This window comes from Calonectris borealis, chromosome 1 (assembly GCF_964195595.1).
Source record: "Calonectris borealis chromosome 1, bCalBor7.hap1.2, whole genome shotgun sequence".
NCBI classification, from domain to species: Eukaryota; Metazoa; Chordata; class Aves; order Procellariiformes; family Procellariidae; genus Calonectris; species Calonectris borealis.
This window is the reverse complement of record NC_134312.1, coordinates 132,637,813-132,661,899: the sequence shown is the minus strand read 5'-3', so window position 1 is coordinate 132,661,899 and position 24,087 is coordinate 132,637,813. Positions and strand designations below refer to the sequence as shown.

Sequence of the window (24,087 nt, the reverse complement as noted above, 5' to 3'; positions counted from 1 at the left end):
CTCCTCCTTGAAAATGTACGTGTAAGAAATACTTGATTTAAAAAATTATACTTGTGTTGAAGTTAAAAAGCATCGGCATTTTTATATTCCCAGCTAAGAAACTGCACTGGATTTCAAATAACTGTCCAGAAATTAAATTAACATCATGAAGAATTTTTGAAATATTTCATAATTCTGAAAAATTTCAGTCTATCTATTACCACAGAAAGAACGGATTAAAAAGCTCATTTCTCTGCTGCTTTATTGCAGATTAGCCCTTTACAGTCTAAATATAATTATGCATGCACTAGCTTCCACTGTAAAGGTAGGAGAACACAACTGAAAGTAGCACATATACTGTTGAAATTTCACAAGTGAAAAAACTGTCATTTTTCATGATGTCTAGCCTTTTCAAAAATAGCTCTCTCAGATTGGACTCCAAGTAGGCTCCCGGGCACCTCAGTAGAACAAGTCCAATAGTCTGAACTGCTGTGATTCCCTAGTTTCTTCTCAAGTGCTTGTATGTTTATGAAGGTCCAGCATAGGTTGGCTCTGGTAAAAACGAAACATTGGGATATCCCTCTCTGGAAGTGACTGGAGCATTTACGACATTTACATCCCTTTCTTCTGTAGGTTACACTGGTCATATCTCACCTTAGTTTTTGTAGCCTTATGGGGATGTAGGAGAGCACTTTGGCCTGTTCTACAACTTCAACTCCTTGTTCATTTTCCCATCAATGAGCATGTAACAAGGAAATAAGGCTGTGATGATATCTAGGTCCACATGTGTGGAAATGGAAGGAGCTCACCGTTCTGCAGTAGAAACAGAGCTGAATAGGCTTATGAAGTTATTGAACAATCTGATTTGGAGTTATTTTAAGACTCAAAGTCTATTCAGAGGCAAAGTGCTGGTGAAATGTTTCATATAACGCAATGCAGAGTAGAATACCCAATTTTGCTATGAAGGTATCATAAGCACCTAGCTTGTAGCTGTTTCTCTTGTCAGCTTCCTCTAGTATAGTTCAGGTATAGAAGGCCTTTTGCTCTGACAGACAATTCGAAAGAACAACAATTAAAAAATTCAATAAGGGGGAGACGGGTAGGAGGAAGAAACATAATGGAAAATTCTCATCTAGTGCCTTCATGAGTCTGAAATACCATCGTGTCCCACAGCCACAATCATCCCATTGGCTGTAGGCAGCTTCCAATGCCTACACATTGGCCCATGTCGGGTTTCTTTCAGTTGGAGACTCGTGGTTTTGTGTATCTGATTCAGAAAGAAGAGCAGCATCTCTCACTCCAGCATCTCCAGTTCTCAAGCTGGAATAGTGGTTCCACCCCTTGGCCAGCTTCTTCACTCTAAATGGTACTATATGTATTACTTCCTTTGAATGCAGCGCTTTATAAATGTAACAAGCACAAAACAAGTAATAAATATAGTAGTTATGTTGTTAAAATCAGTGTAGGAACTTCATCTAAGCCATAAGTGAACATAGGCATATAAAACAAACAAAATGGTAAAACAGTTAACCAGTAAGCAAAATATGCCTTACTCCATAAGATACTTGTGACAATTGGAAGTGATTGAGATAGCCATAAGATTGTTGTGCTAAAAGGTAAATCTAGATATTGCATCTGGGTTTGATAAAAATCTGGTCCAAAATAAATCTTTTACATTTCTGAGAGAAAAGGCAAGAGAGAAACAGCATATAAATTCCTTGCTAATGGAAGATGGCATTGTATTATTTTTAGACTAGCGCAATCAACATAGAGGAATAGAGAGGCCTCTTGGGTCTAGTCCTCTGCTATTGCAGTTAATCACCTTCATTTAATCCTATTCAGATATGTATTAAACTCCACATTCAAACATGGTATGAATTGGTATTGCTAATGATGGGACCAGTAAAAGGTGGTAAACTGGGTGAATGGATGGCGAGTTGTCATAATTCGAAGAAAAATGTTGGACAGTGGGGAGGAAAGAGAACAAAATCATAATTAGCCTGCCAGCAAGAGAAAGGCATCACTCCTAATGAATTTGCTACAGAAAAAAATCCTAATACATCAGAAATCAGCATAAAGTGCATAGGATAATTCAGGCTGGGAGGGACCTCAGGAGGTCTCTACTCTGGTTTTTGGCTCAAAGCAGGGCCAGCTCTGAGGTCAGACAAGGCTTCTCAGGGCTATCCCCAGTCGGGTGTTGAAAACCTCCTGAGATGGAGACTGCACGAACTCGCGGCCAACCTGCTGCACTGCTTGGCTGTCCTCATGACAAAAAAGTTGGAGGTGAGAGATAAAACAGAGATTTCAGCAGTAGTTGAGAGGATAGCAACTTGCTCGGATTTAAGGCATAGTTTCTGTTTAGCTAAAATCATCTTGTGAAAGTGCCTCAGTAATCTCACATTTGTTTTGCCAGTTCTAGACTCTCAGACCTTTGAACTCAAGGCTGAAGAGAGTGGATGTGCATATGCAGCTTTTATACTTGAGTTCTGGTTAAGCATACATTTTGTGAAATATTGATATTTCATCTCCTCAGGAGGGAGTGCTAAGTTCTTTTAATTATATGGAATATATTGTTCATGAGGAATATTATTCCTGTCACAGATGAGAGAATATTTTCACATCTGCATTGCTTCTCATTGAAAGAAGCAGCTAATACCATGAATTTTCTCTTATTGGGGAAGCAGTTGCCAAAATGAAATTTGAAGGTATTGGATGTGGGAGATTTTACATCTATTTCTATATACTCTATCATTTTTATTAAAATCCAGACTTAACTATTGCAGCAAAGCAAAATGCTCTAGAGATGAGGTAAGATTGGTTTATGGACCATCATGAAGCACAACTGGAATTTTTTGTGGAAAATTTTTATTTTAAACTTTATCTATTACCTTCTTTCGCATCTGACCATGAGGGAAAAAATGGCCTGTTATAATTTCTTTCCATGACGAAGCTGGGGAATTCTTTAAAAATGACAGAGTTACTGTAAAGGTCATCTAGTCCAGCTCTGCCAGTCTAGATTTATTCCTTACTGCATATGATATAATGCTCTGAAAGTGTAATTTTACATTGTCAAGAGATGTAGATCTATAGACTAATAAATCTCCCAGAACATTTCCTAATTTCCTTTCACATCCCCATTCTGTATTTTTTCTGTTATCTATTTCAATTAATCATTCCTGGTTGTATCCTGCTTTTATTACCTGATAGAGGACTTTTGCCTTTGTAAGTATTAACATTGTTTGTACACCACTAAGCTACATTACCTCTAGCTGGTACAGTCACAATAGCACAGTTGAGATACTTTCTTAATGTAGAACAAGTGATTTAGTCCCTCGATCATTCGCCTTTGATAAAGAAGAGATTAAGGGCAGCATATAGTAGCAGAGAAGTGTATGTCAGGCATTGCACAGAGGGGACTCAGCATGAGTTATCACTGCAATATGGTGGGGAGTGCCACATCTATGAGAACTTAGACCTAGGTCCTGACTTCTCAACTGGCTCCTCTCTGTACTCCTTTCTGCACAAGGAAAAGGGAGGTATCAGGACTATGAAAGCAGTGAAGCAAGGACACTGGCTGGCATGTGTCATGAAATTTTGCGTTCTAAAAACTTGTATGAGTGATGAAAATGTTGTTTGAATTAAGGGAGCGCAGGTGCCCATTTCAGAGTACCGTTTTATGAAAATGCCTTGACAAGCAGCACAATTGTTTCTGAACAAGTGATTTTTTCAAAGCAGTGGTTTTGACTCCACAGGAGTCTCTGCCCCATTCCTCTGCCTTGCTTACACGGCAGTGGCCCCTCGAGCCTGTTGCTGACACATAATGTGGGAGATTGTATGGTTGCACCTGGGAGGAAAATGGCTCTTTGCAGCAGTGCGGCTCCTGAACAGAAGCTGTTTTATTAGGTGTTTCTATTTTACTGGAAAGAAATGCTTGTTGCTTAGCACCTGATCTCTGAGTCAGCCAATCCATCTCTGCTACTGTGCTGGGGAGGAAAAAAAACTCATATTTTTTATATAGAGATAACTGTTCTTTGTCCATTTCCCAAGTATATCCCTTTCCTTTCAGATTAACCCAAGCAGATAATATTTCTAACACTACAGAGTTCTGACTTTAGAATGAAGTGTAAAACTAATTTTGTAAGCTGGTTTGTACCCATAAGGTCACCATAGCCAGCACAGAATTAAAAAGACCTGATGTTATCTTTTCCCAACTTCTGAGAAGTGCTGTTTCATCTTATGCTTAGAGGAAATTTTACTGAATTCCAGCAAGTAATGTGACTTTTATCCTGGAATGAACTGTTCTTTTTCTACCTTAATTCATAGGTGCAATGGAAGTGTTTGGTATGAATTTTAACAGAATGTATAATGGCTGAGGTACAAACGCTCTTTCCTTCATTTCCCCATGGAAACTTCCCCTCTGTTCAAGATCCTGTTACTTCCTGTAGTCAAGAGCTACCTGAATCCTGACTTCAGCCCTGATGTGTAACGATTACTACAGCTACTGCTGCAAGCTATTCCTGGTAGCATGGTACAATGATAAAGAGGCACAAAGCACTACGTTCCAGAAATGTCATTTTAGTCCTGAAGGGTACAAATGCCAAGAAATCTCCAAACCTTGGGAATTATTATAAAGACATGTCCTTAACAGTAATGTAACTGGTAGATAAGGTTTTCTCCTGATGAATAGTACTACTTAAAAGGAGAAAATTTGGGTTTCTATGTTTTATCTTCTTCATCTTAGAGATGAGCAAGGAAAGCATTTTGGTGGCTTGTACATCTCCTTTGCTAAAACTGCTTCTTTTACACACAGCTGTGCACTAATTTCCTGTTATCACCAAAGCCTTTGTAAACTCCCCAGCTCCAGAAAAGTACAATTTTCTGTGTTATTGATTTTTCACCAAAAGCTTAATATTTTTGAAAGTCAGAATGAGTTTTCTGTTTCTTTCACTGAAAGAATATTATGCCCAAGTGCTAACAGAGAGTAGCTTGCAAGAGTATATCTTCCTTAAAGCAAAAATCGGTTTTCTCAGTTCTGCCTTCATTCATTACGGAGCATCTACATCCCCTGCACTTTTCTCTGTCACACAGTCAGAGGTGAGCAATATGAAAGAGACCATGCTGAGGGACACAATCAGAAGTGTTGCTAACTGCTCCTACAGAAGGAGCTGTGTATGTACTCTTTTCATCATAAGCAAGCACCTAGGTGTTGTAGGGGGGCATGGGACCTTTATTTTAAGTTAATGCTTTTTCATCTAGAAAGACCATGAGCCTGATGCAAGATTTTGTTGATGCCCTGGGGTTGACTTCTGTGGTGTTTTACAGTAGTTTAAATTTTCTCCCCAGAAGGTCCAGGATTGGTTCCATGCTGTGCCACAGATCACCTCTCTAATCTAACATAGATCACTTCCAGAACAAGTTTCTTAAATCTGCTTCGATAGTCTTATTGTTTTAATGTTTAGATAAACATACAGAGGAAAACCTACCTTTCCCATAAATAAGACAGAAAGTTTCTAAGCAAAACCAGATTTTTCCTGGAGGAAATTACATCATTTGAAAGAGCTTTGTTTGACTGATTGATATCTGCTGGAGGGGCAACACAGCAGGGCACAAGCAATCCACGAGGCTTCTGGAGTGTGTATGGGGTGACTCGCCTCAGTGATGCTTTCTGAAATGACAAGAGGCAATGGACATAAATTGAAATACAGGAAATTCCATGTAAACATAAGAAAAAACTACTTTTACTGTGAAGATGGTTTAACTGGAGCAGGTTGCCCATGGAGTTTGTGGAGTCTCATCTGTGGAGATATTAAAAACTCAACTGGGCCCTGCCCTGAGCAACCTGCTCTAGTTGACCCTACTTTGAGCAACAGGGTTGGATAAGACGATCTCCAGAGGTGCCTTCCTGCCTCCGCCGTTTCATGGTTCTCTGACTGGTCCATTCTCTTCAGTAAGAAATGAAACTGGGAATTGCTTTGGGGCAGAAATCAAAAATTAAGTTTCTTTTTCCTTCTTAAATGGATGCAGTTGAAACATACACAGTGATGGAAAAACTGATGCATCTTGGACTTTTGCCGTTAAAGAGTACATATCGTTTTCGAACCCTCCCTTTCTCTCTTAGATTACTTACTGTCAATAAAAGCAGTGTGGGAGGTACCAAAATTACATGTTTCAGAGTAGATGTAGAGCAGAAGAATGATCTCAGAATAAATTATTCTAATGAACAACACTTGTCTAGTTTAACTTTTTATCCTCATTTGCTTCAGGCAGCAATGACAGTGCTGCAGTCCTTGTCTGTCAGTTGAAAAGACACTAGGGGAATATGAGAACTCTCATTTAAAATGATATTGTCCGGAAGTCTTACTACTCCTTTATTTCAACTAAAGAGTCCTGTGGCTTAATGGCTAAGGAGGAAAATCTTTCTCTGGTGGTGGAAAGCAGGACCACTATATTATTTTCTCAACATGGCCTGAAGATTTAAAAAACATTTTAATTTTTCTAAGTTTTACATACATTATGCTAACAACTTTGCACAAACAATTTGCACTAGTTTGTGCAACTGCAAATTTGCATCCAGCTAATGCAACATTTGCCACAGACCCCCCCCAAATTACAAGAAAAAGTGTAGGGATGGGAGAATGAATAAGAATCTCTGAACAGAAAAACTGTGCTTGCTATCACATTTCAGACAACCGTAGTTCTGTCCTTAGGTAGCATATTCTTCTTGGATAAGTGGCTATAGGAACAGTTGTATGAACAGATTAGATATCTTTCTTTGATATTATCAGCCCTTGTAGACTGTGTAATAAGGGAAGCATCCTGCACAGGTAATGTAGCCATCGCCTACAACAAAGGCAGCTAGAAAGTTGGCAGCTTCAAGGGCTCAGGCTACCTTTTTTACAGTAAAAAGCTCTTAGCATATTCCTCTTAAGACACATACTGTTTCTTTATCCTTGTGGTCGCTAACAAAATGCATGCATTGGCAATACATGGTCAGAGCTCTAACAATACAGGAACCCAGTTAGAGCTGTGACCATGCATGATAGATGGCATAGCCGTGTACTGTAGATCTAGTACTTCCTAGAAGCCTTTCATAAAGCTACTGTGGGGAAAGAAGAGGAGTAAGAACAGGAACAGGGCCATTGGTTGTCAGGTAAATATAGAAAATTACCTTGTCTGAAATGGACTTTTTGGCTGCTGCCAAGAAAACTATTGCTTTGCCAACTTTTGCAAATATACATTCATTTGGCCTTAGTATTGAAACATCTTTTTGCAGTTCTGAAAAAGCAAAACTAAGGGAGGATGAGGAATATAGTGTGTAAGATAACATACCACGCCATGAATTCTGGGTTCTGTTCTTCCAGTGACTGTTAATATGTCTGTGCCTCTCACCACTCTTTTGACAGAACCAGTGATTCACGCTTCTCTCTGTCTGAGGTACCTGCCTTTAAAAGAGAAATATCCACAGGATATTTAGTATAATGATTCTGCCTTACTTGTTGATGTTATTTTGTTTGTACTACAAAAGCTCACTTTTAGAAGTCTGTTCATATATAATGTTCATACTGTGTTTTAATATTAAATGTCTTAGCTAGAACCTTAGAATCATAGAATCATAGAATCATTAAGGTTGGAAAAGACATCTAAGATCATCAAGTCCAACCATCAACTCAACACCACCATGCCCACTAAACCATGTCCCTAAGCGCCTCATCTACACGTCTTTTAAATACCACCAGGGATGGTGCCCACTTCCCTGGGCAGCCTCTTCCAAGGCCTGACCACTCTTTCAGTAAAGAAATTTTTCCTAATGTCCAATCTAAACCTCCCTTGGCACAACTTAAGGCCATTTCCTCTCGTCCTGTCGCTGGTTACTTGGGAGAAGAGACCAACACCCACCTCCCTACAACCTCCTTTCAGGTAGTTGTAGAGCGCGATGAGGTCTCCCCTCAGCCTCCTCTTCTCCAGGCTAAACAACCCCAGTTCCCTCAGCCGCTCCTCATAAGACTTGTGCTCCAGGCCCTTCACCAGCTTCGTTGCCCTTCTCTGGACACACTCCAGCACCTCAATGTCCTTCTTGTAGTGAGGGGCCTAAGTGAATGCTGTCCTTTTAAACCCAGGTATGGTATTTTTATTATAGAGCATGCTCAAGAGCAGAGACAGCTGTGCAGCGAGAGCAGAAGTATCTGTTACCAAAGCACCAAAAGACCAAGATTTGATTCAATAAATTTTGCTTTTGAGAGGCAAGACTGAAAGTTTCAGGGCATTGTTAATCAACTGTGGCATCCTTTGTCTGTAAATCACTTTTCATTCCAACTCACCATGGATAATGAATTACTCACTGTGATGACTGTTTTGTCATCAGCCTGTGACTTTAGCATAGGAAATATTTCTGGTTTTGCTTTCATAAATTCACTACTGTGCTTTTGTATTAGATTTTTCTCGCATGGACCATCCCATTTGCTGTATTTGCATTTTACCTATCCAGAGTGAAGCCCTGCTTTCAGAAGGGTTGTGTAAACTAGAGCTCTTGCAGAATATTAAAAATACTTTATTCACAACTTATTGCCACTTGGTACCATTTTTGGGCAGCTAAATAGTTGTAGCCACAGATAAACCAGAGAATGTTGAATGTATGAGAAGTTCAAAATCCAGAAATAAATAAAAAATTAACAATTATTCAGCAAAATATAAGAAGAAAAGAGAATAGAGTAGGATTTGGAATAGTCTTAGAGTTCATGATTACAGGAACAGGAGTATTTCCTAAAACACCCTACATGACCTGACAAATCAGATATGCCAAGCATGATATTTTTTGCAGGTATTCATTCTGTTAGCAGTCTCTGGATCCCAGTCAACACACAAATTATTCAAATAAGGCAGTGAAGTCTTTGCCTTCCTAAATAGGATCATAACTTAGAGCATAGTCTTTCCTTATTTGACTTATTAGTAGGTTCCCTTTTGAGTGTAATTTCACCCATAGATGCTTCATTTGACCCTTAGCCCTGGTAAGTGATTCCTTCAGAGCATCAAGTCATGCCTCATTTCTTCTCTCCTATGCCGAAAAAGTCTTGTGTGGCCCAGCTTCAGCTCTTGTTCCAAAAACTGCCTTGCAGATGCCCTGTTTGGTCTCAGCTAGCTTCAAGACCTAACGGACTATAAATAGTAATCTTTTTGCTTATTTTGAGGCTAAACATAATAACAGGTCAATACCAGCTCCTGCTGTAAAAAAAACAGTTATCTGTTGGAATGAAATTCTGCTGCTGACTGGCAGGATGTTTCAAACTTTCTGAGCTGCCAGAGGTTTTCTCTCATCATACCTTTATAACATAGTCCTTGAAAACTACATTTTCCACGAATATCCGTGAAAATAATTAATACTATCTATCATTAGCTCTTAATGGAGGCTAAACAAGATGGTAAACAAAAAAGATTTTGGCAAAATCTTCTGTTGAGGCTACCCTTAAGCATGAGTTGTTAATAGTGACGGATAGTGTAATACAAATAGCTTTGAATTTTTCCCCCTTTTTAACTCTTCTTTTAGCTCCAAAATTTTAGATCTCAGCACACCAAATGCAGAGAAACATATATATGTGGTGTATAAGAACTGTGAAAACAGAACATTGCCAGTGTTATCAAAGTATTGCGTGTGAGGGATCAATCAAATAATTGGAAGCACCAGCTTTCATTTTTTTCCAGATATTGGCTTTTCCATCTGCAGCAGAAAGTTCCAGTAATCAGAAGTGTTACAAGCTACTCTGCTGAAACTAGAGAAAGTTATCTTACAGTGACAGAGGGGAACTGTCTGACTGTAAATAGTTCCTTAGTGTCTAAACTTGCACCTTGAGAAAATTGGATTTGATTTAAGCTCTCAAAAAAAATATAAAGATACTTGCCATTTTCCTTCCCAATCAGACTGAGCTCAAATTCAGGTAAAACAATTGGAGATTATTATTTCCATAACCTGGTTCTCTCTTCCAGCTTTCCGAAAATGAGCGAGTGGAAAATCTCTGAAGAAAAGTGAAGAAACAAATAAGCACTTGAAAGAGAATTTTAGAAGCTGTCCAATTTAGTACTAATTGCTATGGCCAATCCAGATCTTCAGAGAAGCTTCAGTTATGGTCTTTTTTTGGTAGACCTACAAATTCTGTAACCATGAAGGGATTCATATAACTATTTAGAATATATCTATTTTTTGGATATGGATGTCATATTCTGTAGGTCACACATGGAATTTATATTAGATCTTACAGAAGCTCTTATATAGGAATCGTTTGACCCCAAATCTTTAAAATTCCTCCTCAGACTCTTGAAGTTTGACAAAATAACCAGTCCTCCCAAATCAATAATTTTCATAACCAGTCTACTTGTCTTCTACTTCTATTTGAGGTATTAATTGGAATAGAAATTTTCTAACTTTCATCATAACATGAGTTTTATCAAATATTCATCTCTCCTGATAGCAGTTTCACTCCAATTTAATACTGGTATTGGAAGATCAGTTTATTAAGTTTCCTATTTGGCATGAAACAAATAAATTAATTGAAACTTAAATTATTTAACACTTTTATTTAAATACGTTTTTCCAAATACAGAGCTATCAATTTACTGGTAAGTAGTTCATAATAAATACTCTCATTTTCAGGCTTCTGAATGTTAATGACTAACTTTCAATCTTGCTTCCCTCCTAAGCAAATATACAGAAGGCGTGGTACTAACCAAGAATGAATACTTTATCCCAAGAACTGAAAGCAGACAGAAACCTGGATAACTCTGAGGATGAGAGAAAAACCTGATAGTCTCATTTCTTGAAAATTCTGTGTTGTACATACGAAGATGCTGATGTGTGATTGTGTGCGTGCAGATATTGTTGGTTATACTGTCTATATGTGATTATTTTCTTGCTAAAGGAACAAATACGGTTATAGGTCATTGGTGACCTCTTTTGTTAGTGTGAGCCTGCACCTGGAAGTTTTTTACTATGTAGCTGTATTCCTGCACTATAATCTTAAAAACATGGAAAGGCATATCCTAGGGCAGATTGCTATTTACAGCTGTGCAGTCTTCTGATGGGCTTTCAGAACTCTGTCAATCATTTTGAAGAGTGTTAAAATAAGTATAACCCACATAGCAAGTTTGGTAATGAACAGTTGCAGGAAAAGAGGAACTGTTATGGCTCTTCCATGCACAATGGAATTTCCATTGGCTGATGGGATGTGCAGCTAAGCCCTCAGAAAGGTAGGGCTAGAGGTAGGCTAGCACCTTTGTTAAAAAAGAAAGAAACATAGCAAAATTCCCTTTAATAAATCATGTTTTGTTCCTCTGGAAATATATGTGCTTTGGAGGCTGCTGATAGGAAAGGCAGATATATATATACCTAAAATGTTTCTTTGATATTCTACTTAGATGTGCATTTGTCAGAGTGCTTAGTTTAGGTATATTATTAAATACGACAAGCTCAAACATCACATATTACAGGAGAAAATTGTTGCATTCAAAAAACTGATGCTCAGGGTATTCAAGGCAGTTTTGATATATGTTAAACACCAAGTGACACCTTGCTTTTGGATAAGTTTTGCTAATTGTATTTTGGGCGACTGGAAAGCATGTAATTCAGAATATGATTAAACAGTTTCGAATTTTCTTCAGGAGTGACAATTTCCATTTGGGTTAAGGTATTATTTTATCTTTTCAGTGGCAGTCTTGTTTCCATTTTATTTATTATTTTGAGTTACTAATAACTTTTTTTAATATAGTATGCTGTTTTCTATTTCATTTCATGCTTGCACTCAGAATTAGTAGGAGAGATAATTTCTTGGAAACTGGGACAAGATGTATATGAAAGCAGTTGTTCAAAGCTCAAGATGTATCAGAATCAAAATGCAGTGAACATATGTTGAAATCCAGCCTCGTGGGCGGGTGATTAAACAGTATCTTGCAGCAAACTTGCTTTAGTACAACTGAATTTCTGGCTTTGGTGTGAATCCATATTTTTAGGATCTGTGGCATTAAAAAGAAATATTTATATTATTTCCATATTTGCCACATCACAGAATTAAGCTGTAAAAGGGGAAACATCATGGTGGCCAACATTAGGACAGGTCGCTTAAAGAGGTTATGGAATATCCCTTTCTGGAGATAGTTGGATAGGCTGGAGATGACCCTGAAGAACGTGATCCAGCGTTGGCTTCAAAGCAAGCCTTGCCCTGAGCAGGAGGAAGGACACGACCTCCGTCATCATTCTGTGATTCTAAACAGCACTAAGCATTATCTAATAACTGAGAAGAGGCTGCAGATTGCATGCGAATATTTCCTAAAAAAAGCAACAGAAGAAGCATTTTTAGATTTCATCCTCACTTGGGTTTTTTTGGATTACATATCATGTGAGTTTGAAACTGAATGGCACTGACTAATGCATACTGCTTATCATAGAATCATAGAATAGTTTGGGTTGGAAGGGACCTTTAAAGGTCATCTAGTCCAACCCCCCTGCCAGGGGCAGGGACATCTTCAACTAGATCAGGTTGCTCAGAGCCCCGTCCAACCTGACCTTGAATGTTGCCAGGGATGGGGCATCTACCACCACTCTGGGCAACCTGTTCCAGTTTTTCACCACCCTCACTGTAAGAAATTTCTTCCTTCTATCTAGTCTAAATCTACCCTCTTTTAGTTTAAAACCATTCCCCCTTGTCCTGTCGCAACAGGCCCTGCTAAAAAGTTTGCCACCATCTTTCTTATAAGCCCCCTTCAAGTACTGAAAGGCTGCAATAAGGTCTCCCCAAAGCCTTCTCTTCTCCAGGCTGAATAACCCCAACTCTCTGAGCCTTTCTTCATAGGAGAGGTGTTCCATCCCCCTGATCATTTTTGTGGCTCTCCTCTGGACCTGCTCCAACAGGCCCATATCTTTCTAGAGCTGAATGCTCCAGAGCTGGATGCAGTACTCCAGGTGGGGTCTCACCAGAGCAGAATAGAGGGGCAGAATCACCTCCCTTGACCTGCTACCACACACACAGGATGTGGTTGGCCTTCTGGGCTGCGAGCGCACATTGCTGGTTCATGTCCAGCTTTTCATATACATGTACCCCCAAGTCCTTCTTGGCAGGGCTGCTCTCAATCCCTTTATCCCCCAGCCTGTATTGATACCGGGGGTTGCCCCGACCCAGGTGCAGGACCTTCCACTTGGCCTTGTTGAACCTCATGAGGTTCACATGGGCCCCACCCAGGTCCCTCTGAATGGCATCCTGTCCTGTAGGCGTGTCGACCGCACCACTCAGCTTGGTGTCATCTGCAAACTTGCTGAGGGTGCACTTGATCCCACTGTCTGTCATTGATGAAGATATTAAACAGTACCAGTCCCAATACGGACCCCTGCGGGACACCAGTCGTCACTGATCTCCATCTGGACATTGAGCCGTTGACCACTACCCTCTGGGTGCGACCATCCAACCAATTCCTCGCCCACCGGACAGTCCACCCATCAAATCCATACCTCTTCAGTTTAGAGAGAAGGGTGTTGTGGGGGACTGTATCAAAGGCCTCACAGAAGTCCAGATAGACGACATCGGTAGGCATTCCCATGTCCACTGATGTAGTCACTCCATCACAGAAGGCCACTAGGTTGGTCAGGCAGGAGTTGCCCTTGGAGAAGCTGTGCTGGGTGTCTCAAATCACCTCCCTGTCCTCCATGTGCCTCAGCATAGCTTCCAGGAGGATCTGTTCCATGATCTTCCCAGGCACACAGGTGAGACTGTGGGTGGGTCTTCCTTTTTTCCCTTTTTAAAAGTGGGGGTTATGTTTCCCCTTTTCCAGTCAGCGGGAACTTCACCGGACTGCCACGACTTCTCAAATACGATGGATAGTGGCTTAGCAACCTCATCCGCCAGTTCCTTCAGGACCCACAGATGGATCTCATCGGGTTCTATGGACTTGTGCACCTTCAGGTTCCTTAGATGGCCTGGAACCGGATCTTCTCCTACAGTGAGCAGCTCTTCATTCTCCCAGTCCCCGCCTTTGCCTTCTGCGGCTTGGGCATCTTCTGGATAAAAAAAAAAAAATAGTTGATGCTGTTTTTGCAAAGGATGAACCAACTTGAAGCCTGAAGTCTATGTAAAATAATCTAAAGTGTTAGCTAAAATCACTGAAGTTGAATAGTTCCTAGGAACTCCACTCAGTTGTAGATTTTGTCCTTAATTATAATTTAATTTAATGAGCTAATTTAGAATAATAACTGGATTTAATAAAACCTTTCTATTTTGCAATATGACATAATGTATGGACTTCTAAATTACATGCTGTCTTCCTATTAAAAACTGATACCCCTTCATTACCCTTTCTTCCCAAAAACTGACTCAGAAGTTGAGAGGTGTGAGCTCACATTTGCAGGTTCAATTTACAGACGAAACATTTAAAGAGAAAGCTTTTCATATTGTTCTCATCTGCTTTCAGAATCAATTATAAGAAAACCAAGCTGAGGTTTTCCTTTTCTGTTTTGGCACTGTGAAAATACTAGTGCAGAAAAGCCAAACAGCAGAATGAAATTGTCAGGGTTGTGAACTGAGAAGTGCTAAAGTTCTGGGTTTGTGTGTGTTTGTGTTTTTTCAACCACTTTGAATTAGTTAAGATTTTCGAAGCATCTAAGAGGGAGTTATTTACACACTTCTGCCCAGACACTCTGTTATTCCTGGGCCATAAAGATCTCTCTCAGTCTTACGCAGGTCGAAATATTTCATGTGATGTAAGTTTGGATGGTGTTGCTGTCTCGGCCTGCTGAGAGCTGGTACTGATTGAATTCATACTGGGAGCAGAATAAAAGAACAAGAGCCATGGAATGAAAACAAATGGGCTCCTTTTTTCTTCCCAGTGGAGGCCTGTTTTGACCATCTGAGGTGGCAATGCAGTTGAGTAGCTTTCTTCAGATACAGTCTACAAGGGATCAGCACATCTACTGAGTTAGTTAATTTTTTATATTGCACTTAATTATCCTTGTATTCCTGGTAATTTATCCCCATGGACATGTTAGTATTTGCTGCTTGAGAATGTCTCAGCTGTGAGGCGAGCCATCCATTGAAAGCTGAACCTGAACCTCCTGCACGTGAGCTCAGGTGTACAGGAAGCGGGGAGGAGAAAATGAAAAGAAAAGCAGATCTTTGAATTGAAAAGGGAGCCTTGCAAGCTGAGGTGAGGGTTTGTCTTATCTGCTAGGAACAGGATATGGGCTCACAGGGCTGCCAGTGTTTTTGCTTAGACTTATTTTTGGTCTATTTTGTGCCATTTTTGGTGGCACAAAAGCTTTGATTTTTATATGGATTCATGGTAAGCTGAAATAAGAGGTTTTAATACTGAGACGCTCTAATGTGGCCTTTTCTTAGTTTCAGCACTAATACATTTGTCTATCTTTATAGAAAACTAAAATTCAAAACAATCATGTCTTTAAATTTTTGAGTGATTAATTACAGAATTATTTTTTAAGTTCACTAGAGTGATGGTGATTTTCTGACTCAAAGTTTTTTAACAGACATGACCATAAAATGTGTTAATATGTATTGACATTTTTAATAAGCTAGGATCTTAATAAAGGACTAATTCCCATCCTGTCTCATTGCGAAGGCAATGGGTTCATTCATGGGAGTGGATCAGCTGGAGGGAAATAGTTCCAGTCAAAACCTGGTAAAAAATAGTGTGTTTTCTATTTCAGAATATTTATTTGGGAGACTTTTTCCCAGTTGTGATTTAGCAGAATTTTATTGGTGTCTTTAAAAATATTGGGCCCATTTCTGAGCAAATTGTCTGATGTTCTGAAGACCATCATATAAATGCCTTCACACCTGCATGAGGCAGTGTGATAATTTGCATATTTGCATATTTATGTCAGGAAGACCTTAATTAGATGATGTATTAGAAATGCACGGGCTGTGTAGCTTCACTATCATACTAACAAAAGGGAGACATTCCTTCCTTATTAGCAGAACAAGAGAAAAGCGACCATTTTAGAGAGAAACTTCAGTTGTTTCAGCAAACTAATTTGTGGTCTGTTTTAAGATGTTTCACTGTGTGCTTTTGCTTTACAACCTTATGAACAGAGGAACTAAAATTACCTTTTTTCTTAGGCCCAGAAGTCTGTTGGCTGGTGTTACCTGGTGATGACTTCAGTGTTCGCACCGTTACACTTCTTTTATGATAAGGATGTGGTTGAATATAAACACTTACATTTTCACTTCTTCCATTTTGATTTTCTTGTAGACATTTCAGCAGTCTTCTCTACAGCAGAAAAGTAAAAAGAAGAACAAAGGTAAAAATTAAATTTATTTTCATGTATTGGTAGGATGGGAATTCCCAACATTAATGTTTACAGTGTTGCAGTATCTGAGGAACTAGAACTTATTAGCTCCAAACCAATGTTTAGTTCAGTTGATCATGTTGAGAAGGTGTTAGTCCATTACTGATGTCTCCTAGTTTCCTAATGCTCCTCTACCTGCATATATCTGCTGTTGTCTTTTTTTTGAATACTTAGACTCTAGCCTCTTTGGGCCAGGCTGGTTTTTCCAGCTGTGTGCATGTAATGTCTTACTGCAGCCCTTGCTCGTTTCTTAAGCTGTCAGGTAATTTATATCATAGTGAATTATCCTCCTTTGATTTAGAAGTACAAAGGCCTTAGGAACTGTTTAGTTGCAAAAGGGGCTGCAAAGAGAGGTTTTTGAATACCTGTGAAGTACCTAAATAGTCGTATTTGGCAGCCAAGTGTTAAAGTACATGAATTTATATATTGTGTATTTTAATCTGATGTGAAATATTAATTTCTTGAAAATTACAAATAACCATTTTTCTTATTTTTAAATATCTTGCTTTTTTTTTCTCTATAATGTCTTCTTTTTCTGTGTTGCTTTTTTTTTTTTTGTCTTATCCATAGAATATGAGCCCTGTGAGGTGCTGACCATGTTTTATTTTGGTTTGGTTTTTAATTTATGGTCCCTTCCATAGACTTTGTGGTCAAAATAGAATGTTTACAATAATTTATTCCTTGCAAATTGAGGTTGAAATTTTTAATTAATTTTCTTAAGCAAATATATAGTGCTTTCTGGCTAGCTGTCTTGTTGATTTAGTGGACAAGTCAAACATTTTCACATCAACTTGTTGTCATTTTCAGCTCCTATTCCTGGTAAAAGCAAAAGACGGATCTCATGTAAAGATCTTGGTCGAGGGGACTGTGAAGGCTGGCTTTGGAAAAAGAAAGATGCCAAGAGTTATTTTTCCCAGAAATGGAAAAAATACTGGTTTGTTCTGAAGGATACATCTCTATATTGGTATATCAATGAAGAGGTAAGCGTCTGTGCTCATTGTCTCAACAAATACCCTGTGTAGTGCCGTTGTCATGATTTAGTGGGAAGCCAGTGCTTTGAGTGCTTATATATGTGAATAACTTTATTCACCCAAACAATCATACTGAAATTAATATTAATTGCCTGACTAAATTACCTTTAAGGCCTGGAGATATTTGATCCTTCAAATTCACCAACTATGTGCAAGTCTTTAGAGGAGAGGGGAGGAAGGTCAGATGTCTTCCCTCTTGAGTGTTGGAGAGAGATGAAAGTATCTGAAGAGATATCATGCCTCTTAGCTGTGATAACATATAAAGATGGTAAACAGCACACATCATTGAAATTGCTTTTTCCCTATTTCTCACAGTAGGCTGCATTTCTTCTTACTAATTAGTTCGTCTTCCCCCAAAATTAACTAATTACTATAACTAATTGCCTGAATACATTTGGTCATTTTGTATATTTTCAAATGCTGGTTCAGCTGTGAAATTGTTTGGGAAAACTGGGTATTTAAAATTATATTTTACACCAAGGGAACTGTCTTACTACTTTGGCAAAAGTCCCAGTGACTTCTGTAGGAGGTTTGCCAGAGCAGAGCATACATTAGGATTCCTTATGTAAGAAGCAGGCGAGTGAAAATATCTTTAAGTTTTCAGCGTGGTGGTTTTTTTTTCTGACACCTTAACAACAGTAATATCTAGAACTATCTTTGCAGGATGAAAAAGCGGAAGGATTCATCAGTCTACCTGAATTTAAAATTGACAGAGCCAGTGAATGCCGCAAGAAATAGTAAGTAAGCTCAAAAATAATGCAATGATACAACAGAAAAAGTGGAACAAAGGACAAGGTTTTCTCGTAAAACAGTGACATAATAGACTTCATTACAATGATCATTTGGTTGTATCACAGAATAAGCTCATACAGAACAGGCAAATTCAGTGTGGTTTCTGTGTGCCATCTTTCCTGAAGAGGTTTTTTTACTTTATCATGAATCACAGTGCTTCACTAGAGCAAAATGAATTAAGAGCAAAAAGGCTGGTTGGCCGCTTCTGTCCCTTTATTTTCCTAGTTTTCCTTTCTTCTTTTGTTTCCTTTCTGTTTTGGGGGGTTTTTTGTTTGTTTGTTGGGGGTTGGATTGTGTGTGTGCGATACCTTTGAGCTCAATAAAGAGCTTTAAGCATAATAAAGAGACCATCCAAATAAAAAAGTCCCCAAGTTCATGGTCAGGCATCAATCTTTAATGTAACTCCAAATTAGTTAGCATCATCTCAGAGTTTGCTGACACAGTCCATCAGTCCTGAGGCAGAGTAAAAAAAGAGAATGACAGTGATTTGCTGTATTTTTGAGGTATGACCTAAAGGTCTCAAATAGCTTTTCTTCTCACCTAGCTGTGTGTGCTGCTGTCCAGATTTGTGCCATTGCACAAATCCATTTCTTACTTAGATGCAAATTCAAGCATATGTAGCAATGTGACAGGTGCATACTCCCACAGAGCTATTTTTAGTCATTATTGTTGAAAACTTTTTGCCTTGCCTTCTAATGGTTTTTACTGTTCTTTTAAGTTTATCAGGACGGTGGAATCACTGACATTTGTACAGAAAAGCGATTGCAAAAGTAAAATGGTATGACTTGTAGTACATACAGTTCTAAAGAAGCCACTGACCTTGTATCAGTTGGTCCACATATCTTGTCAGGATGAACTCTACTCTTCATGATGATCTCAAAGGGCAGAAAATGAAAACTGCACTTACGAAAAAAAAGGCGCAGCAGCTTGGGCTTATTGTCCTGTGTCGTTGGGCTACATTGCTGAAGTGCTTCATTTTTTCTTTTTTGTTGGGGCAGCATCATAAAGTCAACTCATTTCTCAGAATTGCACCCTGCTTAAATTGTTTTTTTTTTACTTGATTTGGTATCTACTAGATAGTAGATGTGGCTATTAAAATTCCTTGCTTGGGTGGCAAATAAAGAAAAAAAACTCTAAGAATCCAGACGACAGATGCTGTAACAATTTTAAAAAGTCACGTTTTGGGTCTCAGTAACTTGGTGATGTCTTTCTAAACTGAGCAGATGTCACTGTACATCTGCTTTCACTTACATAACATTGTGTCATGCTCTAATGCATTAGAGGAATTCTTTTTGTCTCAATTTTATGTTACCTTCACTAGCAGTAACTTTCCTGGATATCAATTTCATATCCCTGGTTTCTTAAAACCTGTTTTCATATATTTACATATATGTATGCACACAGGCCTATATATTGAAAATTGCAAGCATGATACACACGAAGAACATCATTACCATTTTTCTGAGACATGATGGGTTAGAGAGAGTGAGAATTATTTTATATATCTATATAATATATATCTATATAATATATATATATCTATCTATATAATATATATCTATCTATAAAATCCATCATGTCTCAGAAAAATGGTGATGATGTTCTTCATGTATCATGTTTGCAGTTTTCCTTATTTTCTTTGGGACTGTTACGCATTTTTTGTTCTGATTTGAAGAGAGACCTTCAGGCTATTCTCAAAAATTATTCTTCTGTACTGTAAATTATTAATTACTTTCAGATGCATTTTCTGGATCTTCAAGTACTTCACCATAAATCTTTATCCAACATAGTTAAAAAATTCTTTCTAGTAATTTATTTCATATTATGTATGAAATGCAGTAATTCTCTCGGCCCGGTCATGTTGATTACTTTGGTGGAAAGAAAAGATGAGATGTAATTGCCCATTGCTTAAATGACCTCAAGAACACAGTGTTGATTTATAACAGCTTTTCAGAAGTCAGTCAGTGCATCACATTTTTCTGTTTGAAATGCAGTCATTAGAGCTAAAGGTAATGTCAAGGTCATTGGGACGTTAGAAATCACCAGGACTGAGAGTTTTTCTGTTTTATCGAATAAATTGTTCAGTCAATTTTCTATTCAGAAAAAATTGACACCTATAGGTATATTAGCAAAATTACCTGGTACATAAAATTATACCCTTAACTGGTTAACTTTATCCAAATATAGTACACTGCAGGTGATTGTTGAACAATGTTTATGCACATATGAATCAAGCATTATTTAGAAAGGAGTAGTTGAAGAGCACTTTACTTGGTGAAATCTGGCACAATCCTAAAAGTTGTATGTTTATATACTGTTTGGCGGCATCCAACAACTCAGGAAATCTGAACTCATCTCATTCCTTGGTGACCACATTATCTTACAGTAAAAAAAAAAAAAAGAGTTATGCCGTTACATTTTTATAATTATGTTTTTCCTCTACAGTGCATTCAAAGCCTGCCATCCTAAGATCAAAAGTTTTTATTTTGCTGCTGAACATCTAGATGATATGAACAGGTAAGGAAATCTAGCAAAGTTCAAGGAATTCCTTAAATGTGACACTTCTTGAAGCTAGTAATAACACAGTGATAATAAATTACGTGTTAAACTGAAAAGTTAATAGCTGAGAAAATAAGTGCAGAATACATAGTTTCTGAGTGGCTGCATATGCTAAATATTCAATTCATGCAAAAATTACTTTTTTTTTGAACAAAGGTTTGAAGATTTTTAGCAACAAGATTCCCTCTTTCTAAAAAAAAGTAAATACAGCATGTGAAACAACATCCAAACACAATTTCAGAATTCCAGGTTTCTGCTTTTGATTGTGCGACACCTGCAAAGGTGCAATATCTCCAACTCTGCTTCCTAACATACTTCCAAAGACATGTGATACTTGCTCTGGGGATGCTTCCATTTTTGGCCCTCGAGGAAACGAGAAGTTGGAGAAAGGTTTAAAGCAGTGGCTGATTTTTCTTCTGCCAGACTTGAAAAAGAAGGTAGAGATTACAAGGAATGAATTTTGCAGATTCTCTCTACTGCCATGAATTTAAGCTACGTGTTGAAGTGAAATTTTGGTTGTATTGAATTTAGTGGGGAAAATTTCAGCAACTGAAAAAGAACAAGGACTTAAGTCTAAGTTCTTTAGGTATTGAGTTTTACTGTATCTATTTTAGGCCACTTGTGCGATTTTTTCAGAAAAATTATTGAGACTTCAGCACGAAATAAACACAGTTCCTCCTAATTCATTTGAATGGTAATCTAAAAACATGGATCATATGTCTACTCGAATATTTGGGGTCTTGTTTCATTTATTTTCACAACATAAACTGAAATTAATTCAGTTCAAAATGATATGCCATTTTCATCATATGACAGAGGACACAAACAAAAATCTATTTTTGCAATATGAGAATTGTTCTATCTTAGATAATGTCTGTGGACATCCTTGCTGAGCAAAATTGCTTTTAAAACAGAGGAAAAAGGAGATAAAACTCAATCCATAAAACTGTTAGAAAGTGCTATAATCATGGTTTAATGTCTCCTGCGTGTACTAGATTCAGCTACCTGGCAGAGCACCTTCAGGGTACTGCCAGTTCTTTACTGATAATACTTGACTGGAAAAGTATGCCGATACTATACTATGCTTGCTTTCATTTAGAAATAGCTGTCTCTTAGCATTTTTTCAAAAGTTCATGCATGACTAAGGCTCACTTCAAAAGTCTATCCTCAGTTAGAAAACTTAAAACCTTTTTATTTGTTTGTAAAATTTTAGGCTTGCCTTTCCTTGATAACTGTCAAGCCAGTCACTCAAAATGCAATTTGCTGCACAGCAAAAAGAATAATGGCATGGTCTATTCGGCATATCCTGGACTACAGCAGTAGATAAATCATTTCTGTCAGCAGGTCCTCAGTCAGTATGACAAGGCACCTTGTTTCTAAGGATAAAAATTTATATAACTGTTCAGTAATCAGAAAGCAGCAGCAAATATGCATCAATTCTTTAAAAATATATTGCACAGTCTAAAAACCAAGAACTGAAAGATTTTTAACTTCTCAGCACAAACAGTCTTTTTATCATATTTTGAAATAAGTGCTTATTAATTCATTTAGAATGAGCTTGACCAAATTTTGATCTGAGTTATACACATGTAAATTTAAAGCAACTCTGTCAAGGTCTATGGAATTACTTGAAATTCTTACATCTGTCTTACCATCAGAGTCTCACCAAATAATTTTATTTTTTCTCTTTGTTTAACATATTAGAAAAAGTAGTTCACTTTCACAAACATTGAATTACACTCAATATATTGTAGTCTAGCTGAAGTCAAACACAGAATCAAGTTATTAAGTTAAATTAAGACTGTTTTGATCAATTTCTGCTCTTCTTTTGTCAGGTTTCTGACATACATTTTAATTATGTATCATGCAGTCATTTCACTTCTGTTTATACTTGAAGCAAAAGAAGTGAAAGTAGAAAACTGCTAATACATAGTCTAACTGAAAGTTCATGGTTCAATTGGTTCAATTCCTTCATCCCTTGTATAAAATGATTTAGTTTTTTGTGTGTATCTACTCACATAAAATGGGTATTTTAATCTCAGGTAACTCTGTCACTATTCAAATTTTCTTACTACTTTTATGACTGTGCCACTCCATTATGCTGGTAAGGAGTCTGGAGAACTATGATCACTGAAATTTATTGGTTTGGCATCTGAAGTTCCTTTCAGCTGCATGGTTGCACCAACAAAATTGTTCTTTCTACCCATATAACATGCTTAGCCTGGGTGAGAAGAAGGACAGAATATCCTTTATTGATGCAAAGTACTGTTTTGCTAGTGTAAGTATATAGTCATAGAAACATCTTGTTTGGAAATTCATTGTTATTCCTATTCCAAGAAAATATTCTGATGTAGAAGGCAGTCCATATATTTCTACTTGATGATACTATATGTAACTTTATTTTGATTTTCCATGGTAACGGTGCCTGCTGCTTTATGGACTAACTGTTCTTTACTCAAATATCCTGATCATCAGCTCAGAGGCAAACACATCCTTTTCAGGGTTGGCTGGCTTAAATGCTTAAAATACTCTTATTCTTCCTTTTTATTCTAAACTGTCCATTTTTTAAGTGATGACATATATGGCTGCCAAAATTATATCTTCTAGGCAGAGAAACACTGTCAGTAACTTCATGTGGAATATTTGTCTGAGATCTTCCTTGACTTGCTGTAACTGAGCTGTCCTTTTTCTCTTTTTGTGACGTTGAGTATTGACTTTTAGAAGAGTTTTCTTCCTTATTGTAGCTCTATGATCAAGAGGAAAGATGACAAGTCAGCTTGTAGTATTAGCTCATGAGAATGTCTCTGGAAGATTTCAGTGAAGGCGGCCTCTAAAAATTCTCCCGCATCATCTACATGTTCCAGTTAAACTGCAGTTGGGTACTTATAGACGCTGTAAGGTATCCTGTTCCCATATAGCAAAGGGCCACTTCCACTGTCTGCCATGCCGTTTGAGAGAGCAGGCGCTTGTCTTCTTGTGCTGTGTAACCCTTTGGACTTGGACAAGTCTGTGGTCTTTGCTGGTCCCTCAGCAGCACGGGGATGGAGTGCTTTGGGTGAGGTTCCTGCCGCAGTGCCTTTGGGGCTGGCAGAGCTGTCGAGACAGCTGAGCTTTATTCCCCAAAGAAAGCCTTCACGTATCAGGAATGTGAACCTAAAAGATAGCTTTGTAGTGGGTCACTTTTCTCTGTGAAGATGTGAAATCATTGTCTGAGACACGATTTGTGGGATTTCTGTTCCTATGTGCCAGTTACTTTTACAAGTGTTTGGCACTTTCTAACAATTACAACTGAAATTTTAAGTCTCTTCTTCAGCTTCCCTATTCTGGCAGAACCTTTGATTGTATGCTAACATGAAGTATTCTGTAATCACTTCAGGAGTAAATCTCTAGTTT

The 24,087-nt window shown here is 38.0% G+C and overlaps 1 protein-coding gene across 1 annotated transcript in view; it reads left to right on the top strand.

The window, feature by feature from the left end:
• Positions 1–24,087, top strand: part of CNKSR2 (connector enhancer of kinase suppressor of Ras 2) — a 223,333-nt gene that overhangs the window by 150,116 nt on the left and 49,130 nt on the right. Inside the window, exons 14-17 of the mRNA XM_075139373.1 lie at positions 16,216–16,264; positions 17,120–17,292; positions 18,007–18,080; positions 20,581–20,652. Coding sequence (XP_074995474.1) covers positions 16,216–16,264; positions 17,120–17,292; positions 18,007–18,080; positions 20,581–20,652 — 368 coding nt within the window. The remainder of the gene's footprint in view (positions 1–16,215; positions 16,265–17,119; positions 17,293–18,006; positions 18,081–20,580; positions 20,653–24,087) is intronic.